Here is a 15,776-nt window from a genome sequence, read left to right as displayed (position 1 = left end):
CATTGTATCTTTTCATTGTATGATCAGTCCCACTTCCTCTTCCCTTTAGTAACATTAAAGTTTATGTTTAAGATATATTTTATATAATTGTGATAAGATAATAATAATTAGTTAACATAAGGTTGATTCTTAAGGTGAATTAAGAAACATTCGTTTCACTAATTTACAAAGACAAAAGGATTAAACAATAGATTTACTATTTATTTAAAAGATTATTGAGAGGTCATTATGAAAACAAGGAGACACCAAATAAATGATTTGAAACATTTATTGATTCAAGTAACAAGTAAACAAACACTTGAAAATTAGAAACTGAATCGCATCGTCTTGATGATTCAAAGTTAATAGCAACAGCAGCAGAGAGATGAATTGATGACTGGATCGCGCTTTGAAAAGTATACAAAGCTAATATCAAGATTGAAAACGATATTAGTTTATTATTGAGACTCAAGATAATTTTTACTGTTCATTTAATAAGAAAAACCGAATGTTGATCAAATCCTCATTAGTTATCGACAACCATGAACTGAATGCACACGTTTTTACAGTTAGGGAACTTGACTAAAATACTTTGAATATGCTTGAAACATCCGTTTAGTTTACCCTTTGTGCTGAATAATAAATGCAATCAAAATCAAAATCAAAATCAAAATCAAATTAACCAAAATATTAACAAATAAAGCTGAAAAACTTACTTTGTGTATTTTTAAAACTACATCTTGGACATTCAGATGAGTATGCGAATCAGGAAATCCTTCATCTTTATCCTTGACTTCAGTAATATCCAAATGTATACTTCGTAAATCAGGGAAAAAAGGCAAGAACTTGAAGACTGGTGATCTCAATGACATGTCTTCGAATCGAATCTTTTTCAGTTTCATTTTTGGTAAAGGCCAAAGACGAGGTTTAACTGAGGGCGAAAAAAACGATTAGTATAATAATTATTCAAATTACATAGGAAAGAAACCACATATTTGGGTGGTGATGGGGAATTGATTGTTGTCATTTTATTCATCTTCCTATTAAAAGTTTAATGAAATAACATCTACTAATTAACAAGTTGCTTTAAATTCAGTATCTCAAAATGATTATTTGTCAATGACTAACTTGATCTCTCTCTCTCCCATAGACCAATGTGTTTCTATTATGTTTCAGTGTTGCCAATTTAAATTCCTATCAAAATATTACAACTAAATGGTTTCCAGAAATCAGGAACATGCACCGAAAGTCCTGTTCGTTTTGGTTGGAACCAAAAGTGATCTCAGACCTGATGATAAATCCTCATCTCCTTGGTATCGATCAAAGTGCATCGACTTGACATCTCAATCAAAGGATCTGAGGAAACTTTTATTACCACGGACATGGGTCGTAAATTAGCTCGTAAACTGAATGCTTCCTGTTACGTTGAATGTTCAGCTAAAAGTCTTGTTGGAATAGAAAATGTAATTTATTTTATTCTTTATTCATATGTACAATTTGATCTCAATTGACATTTTTTTATCATTCAATCTCCAGGTAATTATGGAAGCTATCAAAGCTGGAATTGGTGACGAAGACAAGAAACAACGATGCATAATTATCTAAATTTACATGACGATTTATAATTACCGATCAATCGAAAGGATTCCAGAAAATACAACGAAACTTTGAAGCTCAGTTTTTCAGCTGAAATCATTTGCTGATATTTTTTTCGCTTCTCTTAAACAAAAAGATATTTCCATTAATCACTTTTATCGTTTATTCAAATATCATATCAATCAACATCTATTATCTTCATGAATCAATTTTTCAATTTTATCGAAGATTAAAAAAGTTTTTTACTCTTTGACTTAAATGGATTTATTATAGTATTTGCATCTCCCCAATTTTCTATAACCAAGACTAATAGAGTTAAATTAGGTAACATTTTGATTATCTCGATCAAATCCTCATTAGTTATTGAGACGTTTTGCATGAGATGGATGAAGAGGTTTTTACAATTAAGGAACTTGACCATAATACTTTTAATCAGCTTCAATGATCCAATAGATGAGTTTTGATACTGGATGATAAATAGAATTTAGATTTAAATTCAAGGTAATTCGGAAGAATAATTCATAAGATAGCTCAGAAAACCTGCTATTCCTCCAATATATTGAGCGCAATCTTGAACATGTGGATGAGCATTGGAAACTTCGAAATTTTCATCTACCAGTGATAGAACGTCAAAAGAAACACTTCGCAAGCTGGGAAAACGAGATAAGAACTGGAAGGCCAATTTTTTTGTCGATGTGTTGTCAAAATTGATCTGCTTTAAATTCATGTTTTTTTGTAGAAGCCAAAGACGAGGTTCAACTAAGTAAAGAAAAAGCCATTAGTATACCGAATGATTTCAAATGGTAACAAATAAATTAATGTAATTACTTGGTGGATCTCTCAGACGAAGAACTTCAAGATTTGGCATTTGTTTCAAGTAGTAACACAGTTGATAGATTTCTTTGGACATGAAATCATAATCTTTATCTTCCTCATTGTCGTTGTATCCTCTGATTGAACCTTCGAAGTATTTCACATTCTGACCAAATTTGTATTTTAAGAAATAACTACGAAGAAAAGGTTGATAAAATGAAACCAGATACTCGAGGCTACCACAGTGTTTAACAATATCATCGATGTCGACATGACAGCAAAAGTCTATCGTCATAGGAGCCACGGCAAGACATGGAGCTTCACAAATGAGTCCAGTCAATGATTTCGATGTTGATAAAACATTGACCAACATTTTACAGGTACACGTGGTTTCGAGCGAACCATCTTTCGTGAAAAACTGCGAGTTCGGTGGAAAAATTGATTAGAAAAGATTTTTTCTTCTTGATAAATGAACTCACCCTGAGATTTGGAAACATTTGCGAGACATTTACTCTCTCCATCAATTCGACATCGTTTGTATAAAGATGATTGGGAGATGCTGCAAGGTCAGATTCGATATCGCGCTCAACTTTGGTCAGAGATAAGGAGAATTAATAAAATGGCGAAGTTAATATAATCTTTTCGTAAATCAAAATGAAATTGCCTTACTATAGTTAACTTACCATGTAAATGTCGAATTTTTTCAGTCTCTGTTTCAAAATTTTCCATTCTTTACAAACTGATTAATGATAGAAATATGAATCAAGTTTATTTCTAAATAAAATAAGTAGCAAAATTTTCTTACCTGTTGACAGATCCAAAAGCGATTTAAGATCAGGAATACAATCAAATATACACGATAAACAATCGTAAGGTAAATCACCCAATTCCATTGTAAAAAATCTAATTATTTGTAAAAATATTGAACAGAAAGTGGAAATTACTAAATTCACAAGTTGAATGAAGATTAACAATATCTCAACTGTTAAGGTCAACTGGTTTAAATCAACTGATGTTTTTTTTTTCAAAAGCAGAGAAAACTAATGAAGCCCCGGAGCGCACTCACTGCGAACTTGCTGATAGTTTATCCTTTTCGATAAACTTATCAATTTCAGTTAAATATAATGACTCCTCCCTTTCAAAAAAACCGAACCTTAAGCCAAAAAAGTTTGAGTTAAAAAGAATAACAATTGAATTAAAAGTAAAAGTTTGAACTTTATCAATATGAAAAAATCCAAATCCTCATTCGTAATGGAAATTTTGTCAATGAGATGCATGCACAGGTTTTTACAATTAGGAAACTTGACCATAAGACTTTTAATCAGCTTCAACGATTCGACAGGCGAATTTTGATACTAATGATTGACAGAATTCGAAATTGAGATAAATTCATAAGATAGCACAGACAGGCCAATGTCTTTGTCGATATGTTGTCAAAATCGATCTGCTTCAGTTTCATGGTTTTTGATAAAGGTCAACGCGAGGTTCAACTTAGTAAAGAAAAAGTCATTAGTATACCAAAAGATTTTGGACGATCATAATTCATTATTATAATTACTCGGTAAATCTTTCAGACGAAGAACTTCAAGATTTAGCATTTGTTTCATAGTAGACATATTTCTTCAATCAAATATACACGATAAGCAATCGTAAGACAAATCAGCCAATTCCATTGTAACAAATTTTATTAGTTTTAGTCAATTAGTCTTAAAGAATCGATCACAAATAATTAAAACACGAAGAATTGATTGAAAATTCGAGCTCAATTACAGTGGACTACACTTATCGTAATTTTTGTTTGAAAGTCACCATGTAGTGTTTCTTAGTTATTTAGGCATGTTGAACCCTTACATTTGGTGTGATAATTAGAAATGAGTAAAGGGTTAACAATGTTAACTTAACATTGAGCTCTTAGTCTACATAGCACACTGATCTTGCGATAAGTGTGTAGTCTACTGTAATATGAATTTCAATAAACGCGCCACTTTTGTAAGAATTCATAATCGATCTTTAAAGGACTCGCAACATCTTCGTTCAATATGTATCGTGTATATGAGCGAGCGCCGAATATTTGGCCATCGTTACGCAAGATAAAATTTATTCTTCGACCTGCTGATGTACAGAATTTATCGAGTGTACCAATGATATTTGCATCTTCCCAATTCTCTACAGTCAAGACAAATAGATTTGGCAGAACTTTGATTATCTCGATAAGATCTTCATTAGTTATCGTGAAAACCCTTCGTAGGATATCAATGGAAAGGTTTTTACAATTAGAAAACTTGACCATAATACTTTTAATTAGATTTAATGATTCGACGGGTGAGCCTTGATACTGAATGATAAATAGAATTAATTGGTTCAATATACTAGTGAACAGACACTTTAAAGTTTAAAAACTAAAGTGCAGAATTTTCATTGTTCGTTTCATGTAATAAGAAAAACCGAATATTGAACAATTTAAAGATTGAAAAGAAATTCAATACTTTTCATTAACAACGAAAAAAGCTCCGGATGAATTTGTTGTCGGTCTTCAAATGATTCGTAACATCTTCGTTCAATGTATATCGTGTAAATGATCCCGTCCAGGCCGTGCGATTCCACCTTCGATCATCGCGAAGCAAGTAAAAGGATATTCGACGACCTATTGATTGACAAAACTTATCGATTGTCTCAATAGTAATATTTGCATCACCCCAATTCTTTATATTCAAGACTAATAGAGTTAAATTGGGCAACATTTTGATTATTTCGGTCAAATCCTCATCAGTTATTGCAGTATTTCTCAGGAGATGAATGCACAGGTTTGTACAATTAGGAAACTTGACCATAAGACTTTTAATCAGCTTAAACGACCCGACAGGCAAGTTTTGATTCTGGATGATAAATATTAATAGAATTCGGAATTAAGATTAATTCATAAGATAGCACAGAAAACTTACTATTCCTTCAATGTAAAACGCACAGTCTTGGATATTCGGATAAGTATTGGAAACTTCGAAAATTTCATCTTCATCTCTAACTGGTCGAATGCTGAAAGAAACACTTCGCAAGTTGGGAAAACGAGATAAGAACTGGAAGGCCAATGTTTTTATCGTAATGTTGTCAAAATCGATCTGCTTCAGTTTCATGTTTTTCGGTAAAGGCCAAAGACGAGGCTCAACTAAGTAAGGAAAAAGTCATTAATATAACAAATAATTTCAGATAATAAATTATAAATTATTGTAATTACTTGGTGGTTCTTTCAGATGCAGAACTTCAAGATTTGGCATTTGTTTCAAGTAATAACATAGCAAATATATTTGTTTGAACATGAAATCATAATCTTTATCTTCCTCATCGTCGTCGTATCCTTCAATTGAACCTTCGAAGTATTTCACATTCTGACCAAATTTAAATTTCAAGAAATAACTGCCAAGAAAAGGTCGATACATGGAATCCAGATACTCGAGGCTACCACAGTGTTTAACAATATCGTCGATATCGATGTGACAGCAAAAGTCTATCGTCATAGGACCAGCGGCAAGACATGGAGCTTCACAAATGAGTCCAGTCAAAGGTTTCGATGTTGACAAAACATTGACCAACATTTTACAGGTACAAATGTCTTCCAGCGTATACTCTTTCGTGAAAAACTGCCAGTTCGGTGGAAAAATTGATTAGAAAAGATTTTTTTCTTCTTGATGCATGAACTCACCTTGAGATTTGGAAACATTTTCGAGACATTTACTCTCTCCATCAATCCAACATCGTTCGTGTAAAGGTGATTGGGAGATGCTGCAAGGTCAGATTCGATATCGCGCTCAACTTTGGTCATGGATAAGGAGAATTAATAAAATGGCGAAGTTAATATAATCTTTTCGTAAATCACAATGAAATTACCTTTTTATAGTTAACTTACCATGTAAATGTCGAATTTTGTTCAGTCTTTGTTTCGCCAGAATATTCCATTCCTTACAAACTGATCAATAATAGAAATATGAATTAATTTCTTTTCTAAATAAAATAAGTAGCAAAATTTTCTTACCTGTTGACAGATCCAAAAGCGATTTAAGATCAGGAATACAATCAAATATACACGATAAACAATCGTAAGGTAAATCACCCAATTCCATTGTAAAAAGTCTAATTATTTGTAAAAATATTGAACAGAAAGTGGAAACTACTAAATTCACAAGTTGAAATATCTCAACTGTTAAGGTCAACTGGTTTAAATCAACTGATTTTTTTCAAAAGCAGAGAAAACTAATGAAGCCCCGGAGCGCATTCACTGCGAACTTGCTGATAGTTTATCCTTTTCGATAAACTTATCAATTTTTAGTTAAATAAAATTTCTCCTCTCTTTTACAAAAACCGAACCTCAAGCCAAAAAAGTTTAGTTTAAAAGAATAACAATTGAATTAAAAGTAAAAGTTTGAACTTTATCAATAAGAAAATGCGTTTGTTTGAAATTTCCGATCTGATCGCAAAAGAGCCTCAAACATTTTGATTCGACGCATATTGAGCACATAAAACCAGTCCGAGAACTTGAACATCTATGTCCATGATGAGATGCTATTCTATAGCTTACAGGATTTACCGATAGTGTGAATAACACCTCAATCTTCCTAATGCTCTATCTAATATTATTTGAAATAAGTTCTCATGTATGTTGTGAACCTCTGGATGAATAATTCAATACAGAGTAAGAAGTAATATATTATCAATTTTCGATGTAAATTCATTACTAAATTGATAATATATCACTTGTATGCGTATCTTCAATTGAATGTGTAGTCGAACTCAATTTTCTAGGATGTATAAGGCCACTAAATAACTGAGGCTTCTCACTTTTTTGACTCCATAGGTGATAAAAGACCGAACTTTACCTGATCCGTTAGCCATTCACTGGCCAACAAGTCAATGAATTTATATTCACTTGTCGAAACTTAATCTATTTCGACTGATCGATAAGAGATTAAATTAAAATGGCCTACTCTTTACTTCTCCTTTCTCTTTTAGTTCAATTAAACGATAAACAATAATGTATCAATATAATTATCTAATTTTATAATTACCAATCAATTTCTGAGAAATAATATCATTTTTATGAGAAGAAATGTTTTTTCATAATAAATTTCATATTTTTCAAGGTTATTTCAGTCAGTTCAAAGTAGATTACTTTGGATGGATAAAACAACAATTAGGGAACTCGACCATAACGCTTTTAATCAGCTTCATAAGCTTGATACGGGGCAATTCACACTAAAAATAAAAAGAATTTAAACATAAGCTGAAATAAAGATAATAAATAGAACTTACAGTTACGATAATACGAAGGACACAATCTTGGATATTCAGGTGAGTGTGGGAAACAGAAAAAACCTCATCTTCGTTTCTAATATCACGAATATTCAAAAAGATACTTCGTAGATCAGGAAAAAGGGATAAGAACTGGAAAGTTGAAGTTCTTGTCGATACTCTAACTAACGGTTTCGAAGTTGACAAAACATTGACCAACATTTTACAGGTACATGTGGTCTCGCACACATAATCTTTGGTTAAAAACTTGAGGTTCGATGTGGAAATGATTAGAAAAAGACTCTTTTCTTCTCGTTAAATGGACTCACCTTGAGATTTGGAAGCATTTGCGAGACATTTACTCTCTCCATCAATTCGACATCGTCTGTGTAAAGATATGTGAGATGCTGCAAGATTAGAATAGATATCGCTCTCAACTTTGGTGGCAATTGGAATTGAGAATATGGTAGAGTAATTCAACCTTTCCGTAAATCACAATGAAAATTACCTTATTATTATTAACTTACCATGTAAATGTCGAATTTTTCTCAATTTTCGTTTCACCAAAATGTTCCATTGTTTACAAACTGATCAAAATAAATATATTAATTTAATCTCATTTCTAAATAAATCTAATTATTCGACTAATCGATAAGAGATTAAATAAGATTTTTCTTTTTCTAGAAGCAAAATTTAATAAAAGATGAACAACAGTACACAATCAATTGAATCATTAATCTTTAAATTGAGAGGATTGAAAACATTAGGTTTTCGATTAGTTAATCAAAATAACCACAGTTTAATCACTCAAATCGCAAAGTGAGATAATTTTTGCTCCAAACTAAATTTCTGTGGCTGTATGATTACCGATCAATCGAAAGGATTCCAGAAAATAAAACGAAACTTCGAAGCTCAGTTTTTCAGCCAAAATCATTCGCTGATATTTTTTGACTCTTTTGAACTAATAATTAAATAATAATATTTTTATTTATCAAAGATTAAGAAGGTTTATACTATTCAAATAAACAAGCGGGAAAAAACTTTCTTACGAAAGTTTTTTAAGGTTAGTTGCCAGACCCGTGGCTTATTGAAATGGATATCGTTTTTTAATCGAAAAATTCAAAACTAAATTTCTCTTTCTTTCTCGTCTTTCTTTTTCTCTCTCTCTCTGTCTGTCTTTCTCTTTCTTTTTAAAATGCGCGCTGTAAAAAAGCTTATTTGCGCATGCTTACATAAAAATCTTTGAGTCAGAATTTCTCATGAACGGCTACTCAGATTTTTTTCGTAACTGTAGTATTTTCTGCTCTATTTTTTGATACCTCAACATCTCATAGAATCCTTTTATCTTGAGCTCAATCTTTACCCAAAATTTGAGCTTATCTTATTCAAGTTTGTAGATGATTTGAAACATTTATTGATTCAAGTAGTTAGTAAACAAACAATGACAATTGACTTGACAATTAGAAACCGAATCGTATCGTCTTGACGATCTAAAGTTAATAGCAACAGCAGAGAGATGAAGAGATGACTGTCGCGCTTTGAAATTATACATGTAAAGAGCTAATATCAAGATTGAAAACGATACTAGTTTATTATTGAGACTCAAGATGATTTTCACTGTTCATTTAATAAGAAAAACCGAATGTTGATCAAATCCTCATTAGTTATCGACAACCTTTCCATGAACTGAATGCACACGTTTGTACAGTTAGGGAACTTGATCATAATACTTTTAATTAGATTCAAGGGTCTGAAGGGTAAGCTTTGATGCTGAATGAGTAACAGAATTCAAATTTAAGGTTATGTTGAGTAAAAAAGTTGAAGTGAATGAAAATTTTAGCTTAATTAATACGAATTTCAATAAACGTACTTTTGTAAGAACTCATTATCGATCTTTAAAGGACTCGCAACATCTTCGTTCAATGCGTGTCGTGTATATGAGCGAACCCTGATTCCATCATTTGCTCGGTCATCGCCACGCAAGATGAAATTTATTCTTCGATCTGTTGATTTGCAGAAATGATCGAGTGTCCCAATAGTATTTGCATCCCCACAATTCTCCCTATTCAAGACAATAAGAGTTAAATTCGGCAAAATTTTTATCATCTCGATAAGATCTTCTTTAGTTAGCAACAATTCTCGCATCAAATCAATGTACAGGTTTGTACAATTAGGGAACTTGACCAAAATACTTTTAATAAGCTTGAAACATCCGTTAGTTGGCCCTTTGTGCTGAATAATAAATGCAATCAGAATCAAAATAACCAAAATATTAATAAATAAAGCTGAAAAACTTACTCCGTATATATCTAGAACTACATCCCGAACATTCAGATGAGTATGCGAATCAGGAAAATCTTCATCTTTATCCTTGACTTCACGAATATGCAAATGTATACTTCGTAAATCAGGAAACAAAGGCAAGAACTGGAAGACTGGTGATCTCAATGACATGTCTTCGAATCGAATCTCTTTCAGTTTCATTTTTGGTAAAGGCCAAAGACGAGGTTTAACTGAGGGCGAAAAAAACGATTAGTATAATAATTATTCAAATTACATAGGAAAGAAACCACATATTTGGGTGGTGATGGGGAATTGATTGTTGTCATTTTATTCATCTTCCTATTAAAAGTTTAATGAAATAACATCTACTAATTAACAAGTTGCTTTAAATTCAGTATCTCAAAATGATTATTTGTCAATGACTAACTTGATCTCTCTCTCTCTCTCTCTCTTCCCATAGACCAATGTGTTTCTATTATGTTTCAGTGTTGCCAATTTAAATTCCTATCAAAATATTACAACTAAATGGTTTCCAGAAATCAGGGAACATGCACCGAAAGTCCCGTTCGTTTTGGTTGGAACCAAAAGTGATCTCAGACCTGATGATAAATCCTCATCTCCTTGGTATCGATCAAAGTGCATCGACTTGACATCTCAATCAAAGGATCTGAGGAAACTTTTATTACCACGGACATGGGTCGTAAATTAGCTCGTAAACTGAATGCTTCCTGTTACGTTGAATGTTCAGCTAAAAGTCTTGTTGGAATAGAAAATGTAATTTATTTTATTATTTATTCATATGTACAATTTGATCTCAATTGACATTTTTTATCATCCAATCTCCAGGTAATTATGGAAGCTATCAAAGCTGGAATTGGTGACGAAGACAAGAAACAACGATGCATAATTATCTAAATTTACATGACGATTTATAATTACCGATCAATCGAAAGGATTCCAGAAAATACAACGAAACTTTGAAGCTCAGTTTTTCAGCTGAAATCATTTGCTGATATTTTTTTGCTTCTCTTAAACAAAAAGATATTTCCCTTAATCACTTTTATCGTTTATTCAAATATCATATCAATCAACATCTATTATCTTCATGAATCAATTTTTCAATTTTATCGAAGATTAAAAAGTTTTTACGTTTTTGACTTAAATGGATTTATTATAGTATTTGCATCTCCCCAATTTTCTATAACCAAGACTAATAGAGTTAAATTAGGTAACATTTTGATTATCTCGATCAAATCCTCATTAGTTATTGAGACGTTTTGCATGAGATGGATGAAGAGGTTTTTACAATTAAGGAACTTGACCATAATACTTTTAATCAGCTTCAATGATCCAATAGATGAGTTTTGATACTGGATGATAAATAGAATTTAGATTTAAATTCAAGGTAATTCGGAAGAATAATTCATAAGATAGCTCAGAAAACCTGCTATTCCTCCAATATATTGAGCGCAATCTTGAACATGTGGATGAGCATTGGAAACTTCGAAATTTTCATCTACCAGTGATAGAACGTCAAAAGAAACACTTCGCAAGCTGGGAAAACGAGATAAGAACTGGAAGGCCAATTTTTTTGTCGATGTGTTGTCAAAATTGATCTGCTTTAAATTCATGTTTTTTTTGTAGAAGCCAAAGACGAGGTTCAACTAAGTAAAGAAAAAGCCATTAGTATACCGAATGATTTCAAATGGTAACAAATAAATTAATGTAATTACTTGGTGGATCTCTCAGACGAAGAACTTCAAGATTTGGCATTTGTTTCAAGTAGTAACACAGTTGATAGATTTCTTTGGACATGAAATCATAATCTTTATCTTCCTCATTGTCGTTGTATCCTCTGATTGAACCTTCGAAGTATTTGACATTCTGACCAAATTTAAATTTTAAGAAATAACTACGAAGAAAAGGTTGATAAAATGAAACCAGATACTCGAGGCTACCACAGTGCTTAACAATATCGTCGATATCGACGTGACAGCAAAAGTCTATCGTCATAGGAGCTTCGGAAAGACATGGAGCTTCACAAATGAGTCCAGTTAAAGGTTTCGAAGTTGATAAAACATTGACCAACATTTTACAGGTACACGTGGTTTCGAGCGAACCATCTTTCGTGAAAAACTGCGATTTCGGTGGAAAAATTGATTAGAAAAGAATTTTTCTTCTTGATAAATGAACTCACCCTGAGATTTGGAAACATTTGCGAGACATTTACTCTCTCCATCAATCCAACATCGTTCGTATAAAGGTGATTGGGAGATGCTGCAAGGTCAGATTCGATATCGCGCTCAACTTTGGTCAGAGATAAGGAGAAGCAATAAAATGGCGAAGTTAATATAATCTTTTCGTAAATCAAAATGAAATGGCCTTACTGTAGTTAACTTACCATGTAAATGTCGAATTTTTTTCAATCTTTGTTTCGCCAAAATGTTCCATTCTTTACAAACTGATTAATGATAGAAATATGAATCAAGTTTATTTCTAAATAAAATAAGTAGCAAAATTGTCTTACCTGTTGACAGATCCAAAAGCGATTTAAGATCAGGAATACAATCAAATATACACGATAAACAATCGTAAGGTAAATCACCCAATTCCATTGTAAAAAATCTAATTATTTCTAGAAAATATTGAACAGAAAGTGGAAATTCCTAAATTCAGAAGTTGAAATATCTTAACTGATAAGGTCAATTGGTTTAAATCAACTGATGTTTTGTTTTCAAAAGCAAAGAAAACTTATGAAGCCCCGGAGCGCATTCACCGCGAACTTGCTGATAGTTTATCCTTTTCGATAAACTTATCAATTTCAGTTAAATATAATGGCTCCTCCCTTTTACAAAAATCGAACCTTAAGCCAAAAAAGTTTAGTTAAAAAGAATAACAATTGAATTAAAAGTAAAAGTTTGAACTTTATCAATATGAAAAAATCCAAATCCTCATTCGTAATGGAAATTTTGTCAATGAGATGCATGCACAGGTTTTTACAATTAGGAAACTTGACCATAAGACTTTTAATCAGCTTCAACGATTCGACAGGCGAATTTTGATACTAATGATTGACAGAATTCGAAATTGAGATAAATTCATAAGATAGCACAGACAGGCCAATGTCTTTGTCGATATGTTGTCAAAATCGATCTGCTTCAGTTTCATGGTTTTTGATAAAGGTCAACGCGAGGTTCAACTTAGTAAAGAAAAAGTCATTAGTATACCAAAAGATTTTGGACGATCATAATTCATTATTATAATTACTCGGTAAATCTTTCAGACGAAGAACTTCAAGATTTAGCATTTGTTTCATAGTAGACATATTTCTTCAATCAAATATACACGATAAGCAATCGTAAGACAAATCAGCCAATTCCATTGTAACAAATTTTATTAGTTTTAGTCAATTAGTCTTAAAGAATCGATCACAAATAATTAAAACACGAAGAATTGATTGAAAATTCGAGCTCAATTACAGTGGACTACACTTATCGTAATTTTTGTTTGAAAGTCACCATGTAGTGTTTCTTAGTTATTTAGGCATGTTGAACCCTTACATTTGGTGTGATAATTAGAAATGAGTAAAGGGTTAACAATGTTAACTTAACATTGAGCTCTTAGTCTACATAGCACACTGATCTTGCGATAAGTGTGTAGTCTACTGTAATATGAATTTCAATAAACGCGCCACTTTTGTAAGAATTCATAATCGATCTTTAAAGGACTCGCAACATCTTCGTTCAATATGTATCGTGTATATGAGCGAGCGCCGAATATTTGGCCATCGTTACGCAAGATAAAATTTATTCTTCGACCTGCTGATGTACAGAATTTATCGAGTGTACCAATGATATTTGCATCTTCCCAATTCTCTACAGTCAAGACAAATAGATTTGGCAGAACTTTGATTATCTCGATAAGATCTTCATTAGTTATCGTGAAAACCCTTCGTAGGATATCAATGGAAAGGTTTTTACAATTAGAAAACTTGACCATAATACTTTTAATTAGATTTAATGATTCGACGGGTGAGCCTTGATACTGAATGATAAATAGAATTAATTGGTTCAATATACTAGTGAACAGACACTTTAAAGTTTAAAAACTAAAGTGCAGAATTTTCATTGTTCGTTTCATGTAATAAGAAAAACCGAATATTGAACAATTTAAAGATTGAAAAGAAATTCAATACTTTTCATTAACAACGAAAAAGCTCCGGATGAATTTGTTGTCGGTCTTCAAATGATTCGTAACATCTTCGTTCAATGTATATCGTAAATGATCCTGTCCAGGCCGTGCGATTCCACCTTCGATCATCGCGAAGCAAGTAAAAGGATATTCGACGACCTATTGATTGACAAAACTTATCGATTGTCTCAATAGTAATATTTGCATCACCCCAATTCTTTATATTCAAGACTAATAGAGTTAAATTGGGCAACATTTTGATTATTTCGGTCAAATCCTCATCAGTTATTGCAGTATTTCTCAGAGATGAATGCACAGGTTTGTACAATTAGGAAACTTGACCATAAGACTTTTAATCAGCTTAAACGACCCGACAGGCAAGTTTTGATTCTGGATGATAAATATTAATAGAATTCGGAATTAAGATTAATTCATAAGATAGCACAGAAAACTTACTATTCCTTCAATGTAAAACGCACAGTCTTGGATATTCGGATAAGTATTGGAAACTTGAAAATTTCATCTTCATCTCTAACTGGTCGAATGCTGAAAGAAACACTTCGCAAGTTGGGAAAACGAGATAAGAACTGGAAGGCCAATGTTTTTATCGTAATGTTGTCAAAATCGATCTGCTTCAGTTTCATGTTTTCGGTAAAGGCCAAAGACGAGGCTCAACTAAGTAAGAAAAAGTCATTAATATAACAAATAATTTCAGATAATAAATTATAAATTATTGTAATTACTTGGTGGTTCTTTCAGATGCAGAACTTCAAGATTTGGCATTTGTTTCAAGTAATAACATAGCAAATATATTTGTTTGAACATGAAATCATAATCTTTATCTTCCTCATCGTCGTCGTATCCTTCAATTGAACCTTCGAAGTATTTGACATTCTGACCAAATTTATATTTTAAGAAATAACTGCCAAGAAAAGGTCGATACAATGAAACCAGGTACTCTAGGCTACCACAGTGTTTAACAATATCATCGATGTCGACATGACAGCAAAAGTCTATCGTCATAGGAGCCACGGCAAGACATGGAGCTTCACAAATGAGTCCAGTCAATGATTTCGAAGTTGATAAAACATTGACCAACATTTTACAGGTACAAATGTCTTCCAGCGTATACTCTTTCGTGAAAAACTGCGAGTTTAAGGAAAAATTGATTAGAAAAGAATTTTTCTTCTTGATAAATGGACTCACCTTGAGATTTGGAAACATTTGCGAGACATTTACTCTCTCCATCAATTCGACATCGTTTGTATAAAGATGATTGGGAGATGCTGCAAGGTCAGATTCGATATCGCGCTCAACTTTGGTCAGAGATAAGGAGAATTAATAAAATGGCGAAGTTAATATAATCTTTTCGTAAATCAAAATGAAATTGCCTTACTATAGTTAACTTACCATGTAAATGTCGAATTTTTTTCAGTCTCTGTTTCGCCAAAATTTTCCATTCTTTACAAACTGATTAATGATAGAAATATGAATCAAGTTTATTTCTAAATAAAATAAGTAGCAAAATTATCTTACCTGTTGACAGATCCAAAAGCGATTTAAGATCAGGAATACAATCAAACATACACGATAAACAATCGTAAGGTAAATCACCCAATTCCATTGTAAAAAGT

The 15,776-nt window shown here is 32.1% G+C and overlaps 4 protein-coding genes and 1 long non-coding RNA gene across 5 annotated transcripts; all 5 read right to left on the bottom strand.

Annotated features, from left to right (window-relative positions):
• Nucleotides 1–1,691: 1,691 nt before the first annotated feature.
• On the bottom strand, nt 1,692–3,117 carry LOC128387416 (uncharacterized). The gene is made up of 4 exons (XM_053346609.1): nt 3,072–3,117; nt 2,868–2,977; nt 2,404–2,806; nt 1,692–2,334 (listed from the first exon to the last, which is right to left on the bottom strand). Exons 1-4 carry the CDS (start codon nt 3,115–3,117, stop codon nt 2,072–2,074), a joined length of 822 nt encoding a protein of 273 aa, XP_053202584.1. The 3' UTR covers nt 1,692–2,071.
• Nucleotides 3,118–4,196: 1,079 nt separating this feature from the next.
• Nucleotides 4,197–6,567, bottom strand: LOC128387295 (uncharacterized). Its single transcript, XM_053346472.1, has 6 exons — nt 6,416–6,567; nt 6,290–6,349; nt 6,086–6,195; nt 5,621–6,023; nt 5,331–5,551; nt 4,197–5,264 (listed from the first exon to the last, which is right to left on the bottom strand). Exons 1-6 carry the CDS (start codon nt 6,501–6,503, stop codon nt 4,881–4,883), a joined length of 1,266 nt encoding a protein of 421 aa, XP_053202447.1. The 5' UTR covers nt 6,504–6,567; the 3' UTR covers nt 4,197–4,880.
• A 999-nt stretch (nt 6,568–7,566) lies between these two features.
• On the bottom strand, nt 7,567–7,846 carry LOC128387571 (uncharacterized). Its single transcript, XR_008325114.1, has 2 exons — nt 7,690–7,846; nt 7,567–7,632 (listed from the first exon to the last, which is right to left on the bottom strand). It is a non-coding gene; the product is annotated as an uncharacterized LOC128387571 (long non-coding RNA).
• A 4,132-nt stretch (nt 7,847–11,978) lies between these two features.
• Nucleotides 11,979–12,645, bottom strand: LOC128387267 (uncharacterized). The gene is made up of 3 exons (XM_053346457.1): nt 12,479–12,645; nt 12,353–12,412; nt 11,979–12,258 (listed from the first exon to the last, which is right to left on the bottom strand). The coding sequence occupies exons 1-3, from the start codon at nt 12,564–12,566 to the stop codon at nt 12,044–12,046; spliced, it is 363 nt and encodes a 120-aa protein (XP_053202432.1). The 5' UTR covers nt 12,567–12,645; the 3' UTR covers nt 11,979–12,043.
• Nucleotides 12,646–14,865: 2,220 nt separating this feature from the next.
• Nucleotides 14,866–15,707, bottom strand: LOC128387407 (uncharacterized). Its single transcript, XM_053346601.1, has 3 exons — nt 15,553–15,707; nt 15,349–15,458; nt 14,866–15,288 (listed from the first exon to the last, which is right to left on the bottom strand). The coding sequence occupies exons 2-3, from the start codon at nt 15,388–15,390 to the stop codon at nt 14,866–14,868; spliced, it is 465 nt and encodes a 154-aa protein (XP_053202576.1). The 5' UTR covers nt 15,391–15,458; nt 15,553–15,707.
• Between the last annotated feature and the right edge of the window lie 69 nt (nt 15,708–15,776).

This window comes from Panonychus citri, unplaced genomic scaffold (genome assembly GCF_014898815.1).
Source record: "Panonychus citri isolate SS breed McGregor unplaced genomic scaffold, ASM1489881v1 Contig00002, whole genome shotgun sequence".
NCBI classification, from domain to species: domain Eukaryota; kingdom Metazoa; phylum Arthropoda; class Arachnida; order Trombidiformes; family Tetranychidae; genus Panonychus; species Panonychus citri.
This window is presented reverse-complemented; position numbering and strand designations above follow the sequence as displayed.

Excerpts from the sequence above, each read along its gene's own strand:
- LOC128387416 (XM_053346609.1), bottom strand. The coding sequence starts at position 3,117 with ATGGAAAATTTTGAAACAGAGACTGAAAAAATTCGACATTTACATG. Across the intron at positions 2,978-3,071 it reads AAAAATTCGACATTTACATG|TTGAGCGCGATATCGAATCT; the intron begins GTAAGTTAACTA and ends CTCTGACCAAAG. Across the intron at positions 2,807-2,867 it reads AAATGTTTCCAAATCTCAGG|TTTTTCACGAAAGATGGTTC; the intron begins GTGAGTTCATTT and ends CCGAACTCGCAG.
- LOC128387295 (XM_053346472.1), bottom strand. The coding sequence starts at position 6,503 with ATGGAATTGGGTGATTTACCTTACGATTGTTTATCGTGTATATTTGAT. Across the intron at positions 6,350-6,415 it reads GCTTTTGGATCTGTCAACAG|TTTGTAAGGAATGGAATATT; the intron begins GTAAGAAAATTT and ends ATTATTGATCAG. Across the intron at positions 5,265-5,330 it reads CGTTTTACATTGAAGGAATA|AATCAAAACTTGCCTGTCGG; the intron begins GTAAGTTTTCTG and ends TTTATCATCCAG.
- LOC128387267 (XM_053346457.1), bottom strand. The coding sequence starts at position 12,566 with ATGGAATTGGGTGATTTACCTTACGATTGTTTATCGTGTATATTTGAT. Across the intron at positions 12,413-12,478 it reads GCTTTTGGATCTGTCAACAG|TTTGTAAAGAATGGAACATT; the intron begins GTAAGACAATTT and ends ATCATTAATCAG. Across the intron at positions 12,259-12,352 it reads AAAAATTCGACATTTACATG|TTGAGCGCGATATCGAATCT; the intron begins GTAAGTTAACTA and ends CTCTGACCAAAG.
- LOC128387407 (XM_053346601.1), bottom strand. The coding sequence starts at position 15,390 with ATGGAGAGAGTAAATGTCTCGCAAATGTTTCCAAATCTCAAG. Across the intron at positions 15,289-15,348 it reads AAATGTTTCCAAATCTCAAG|TTTTTCACGAAAGAGTATAC; the intron begins GTGAGTCCATTT and ends TTAAACTCGCAG.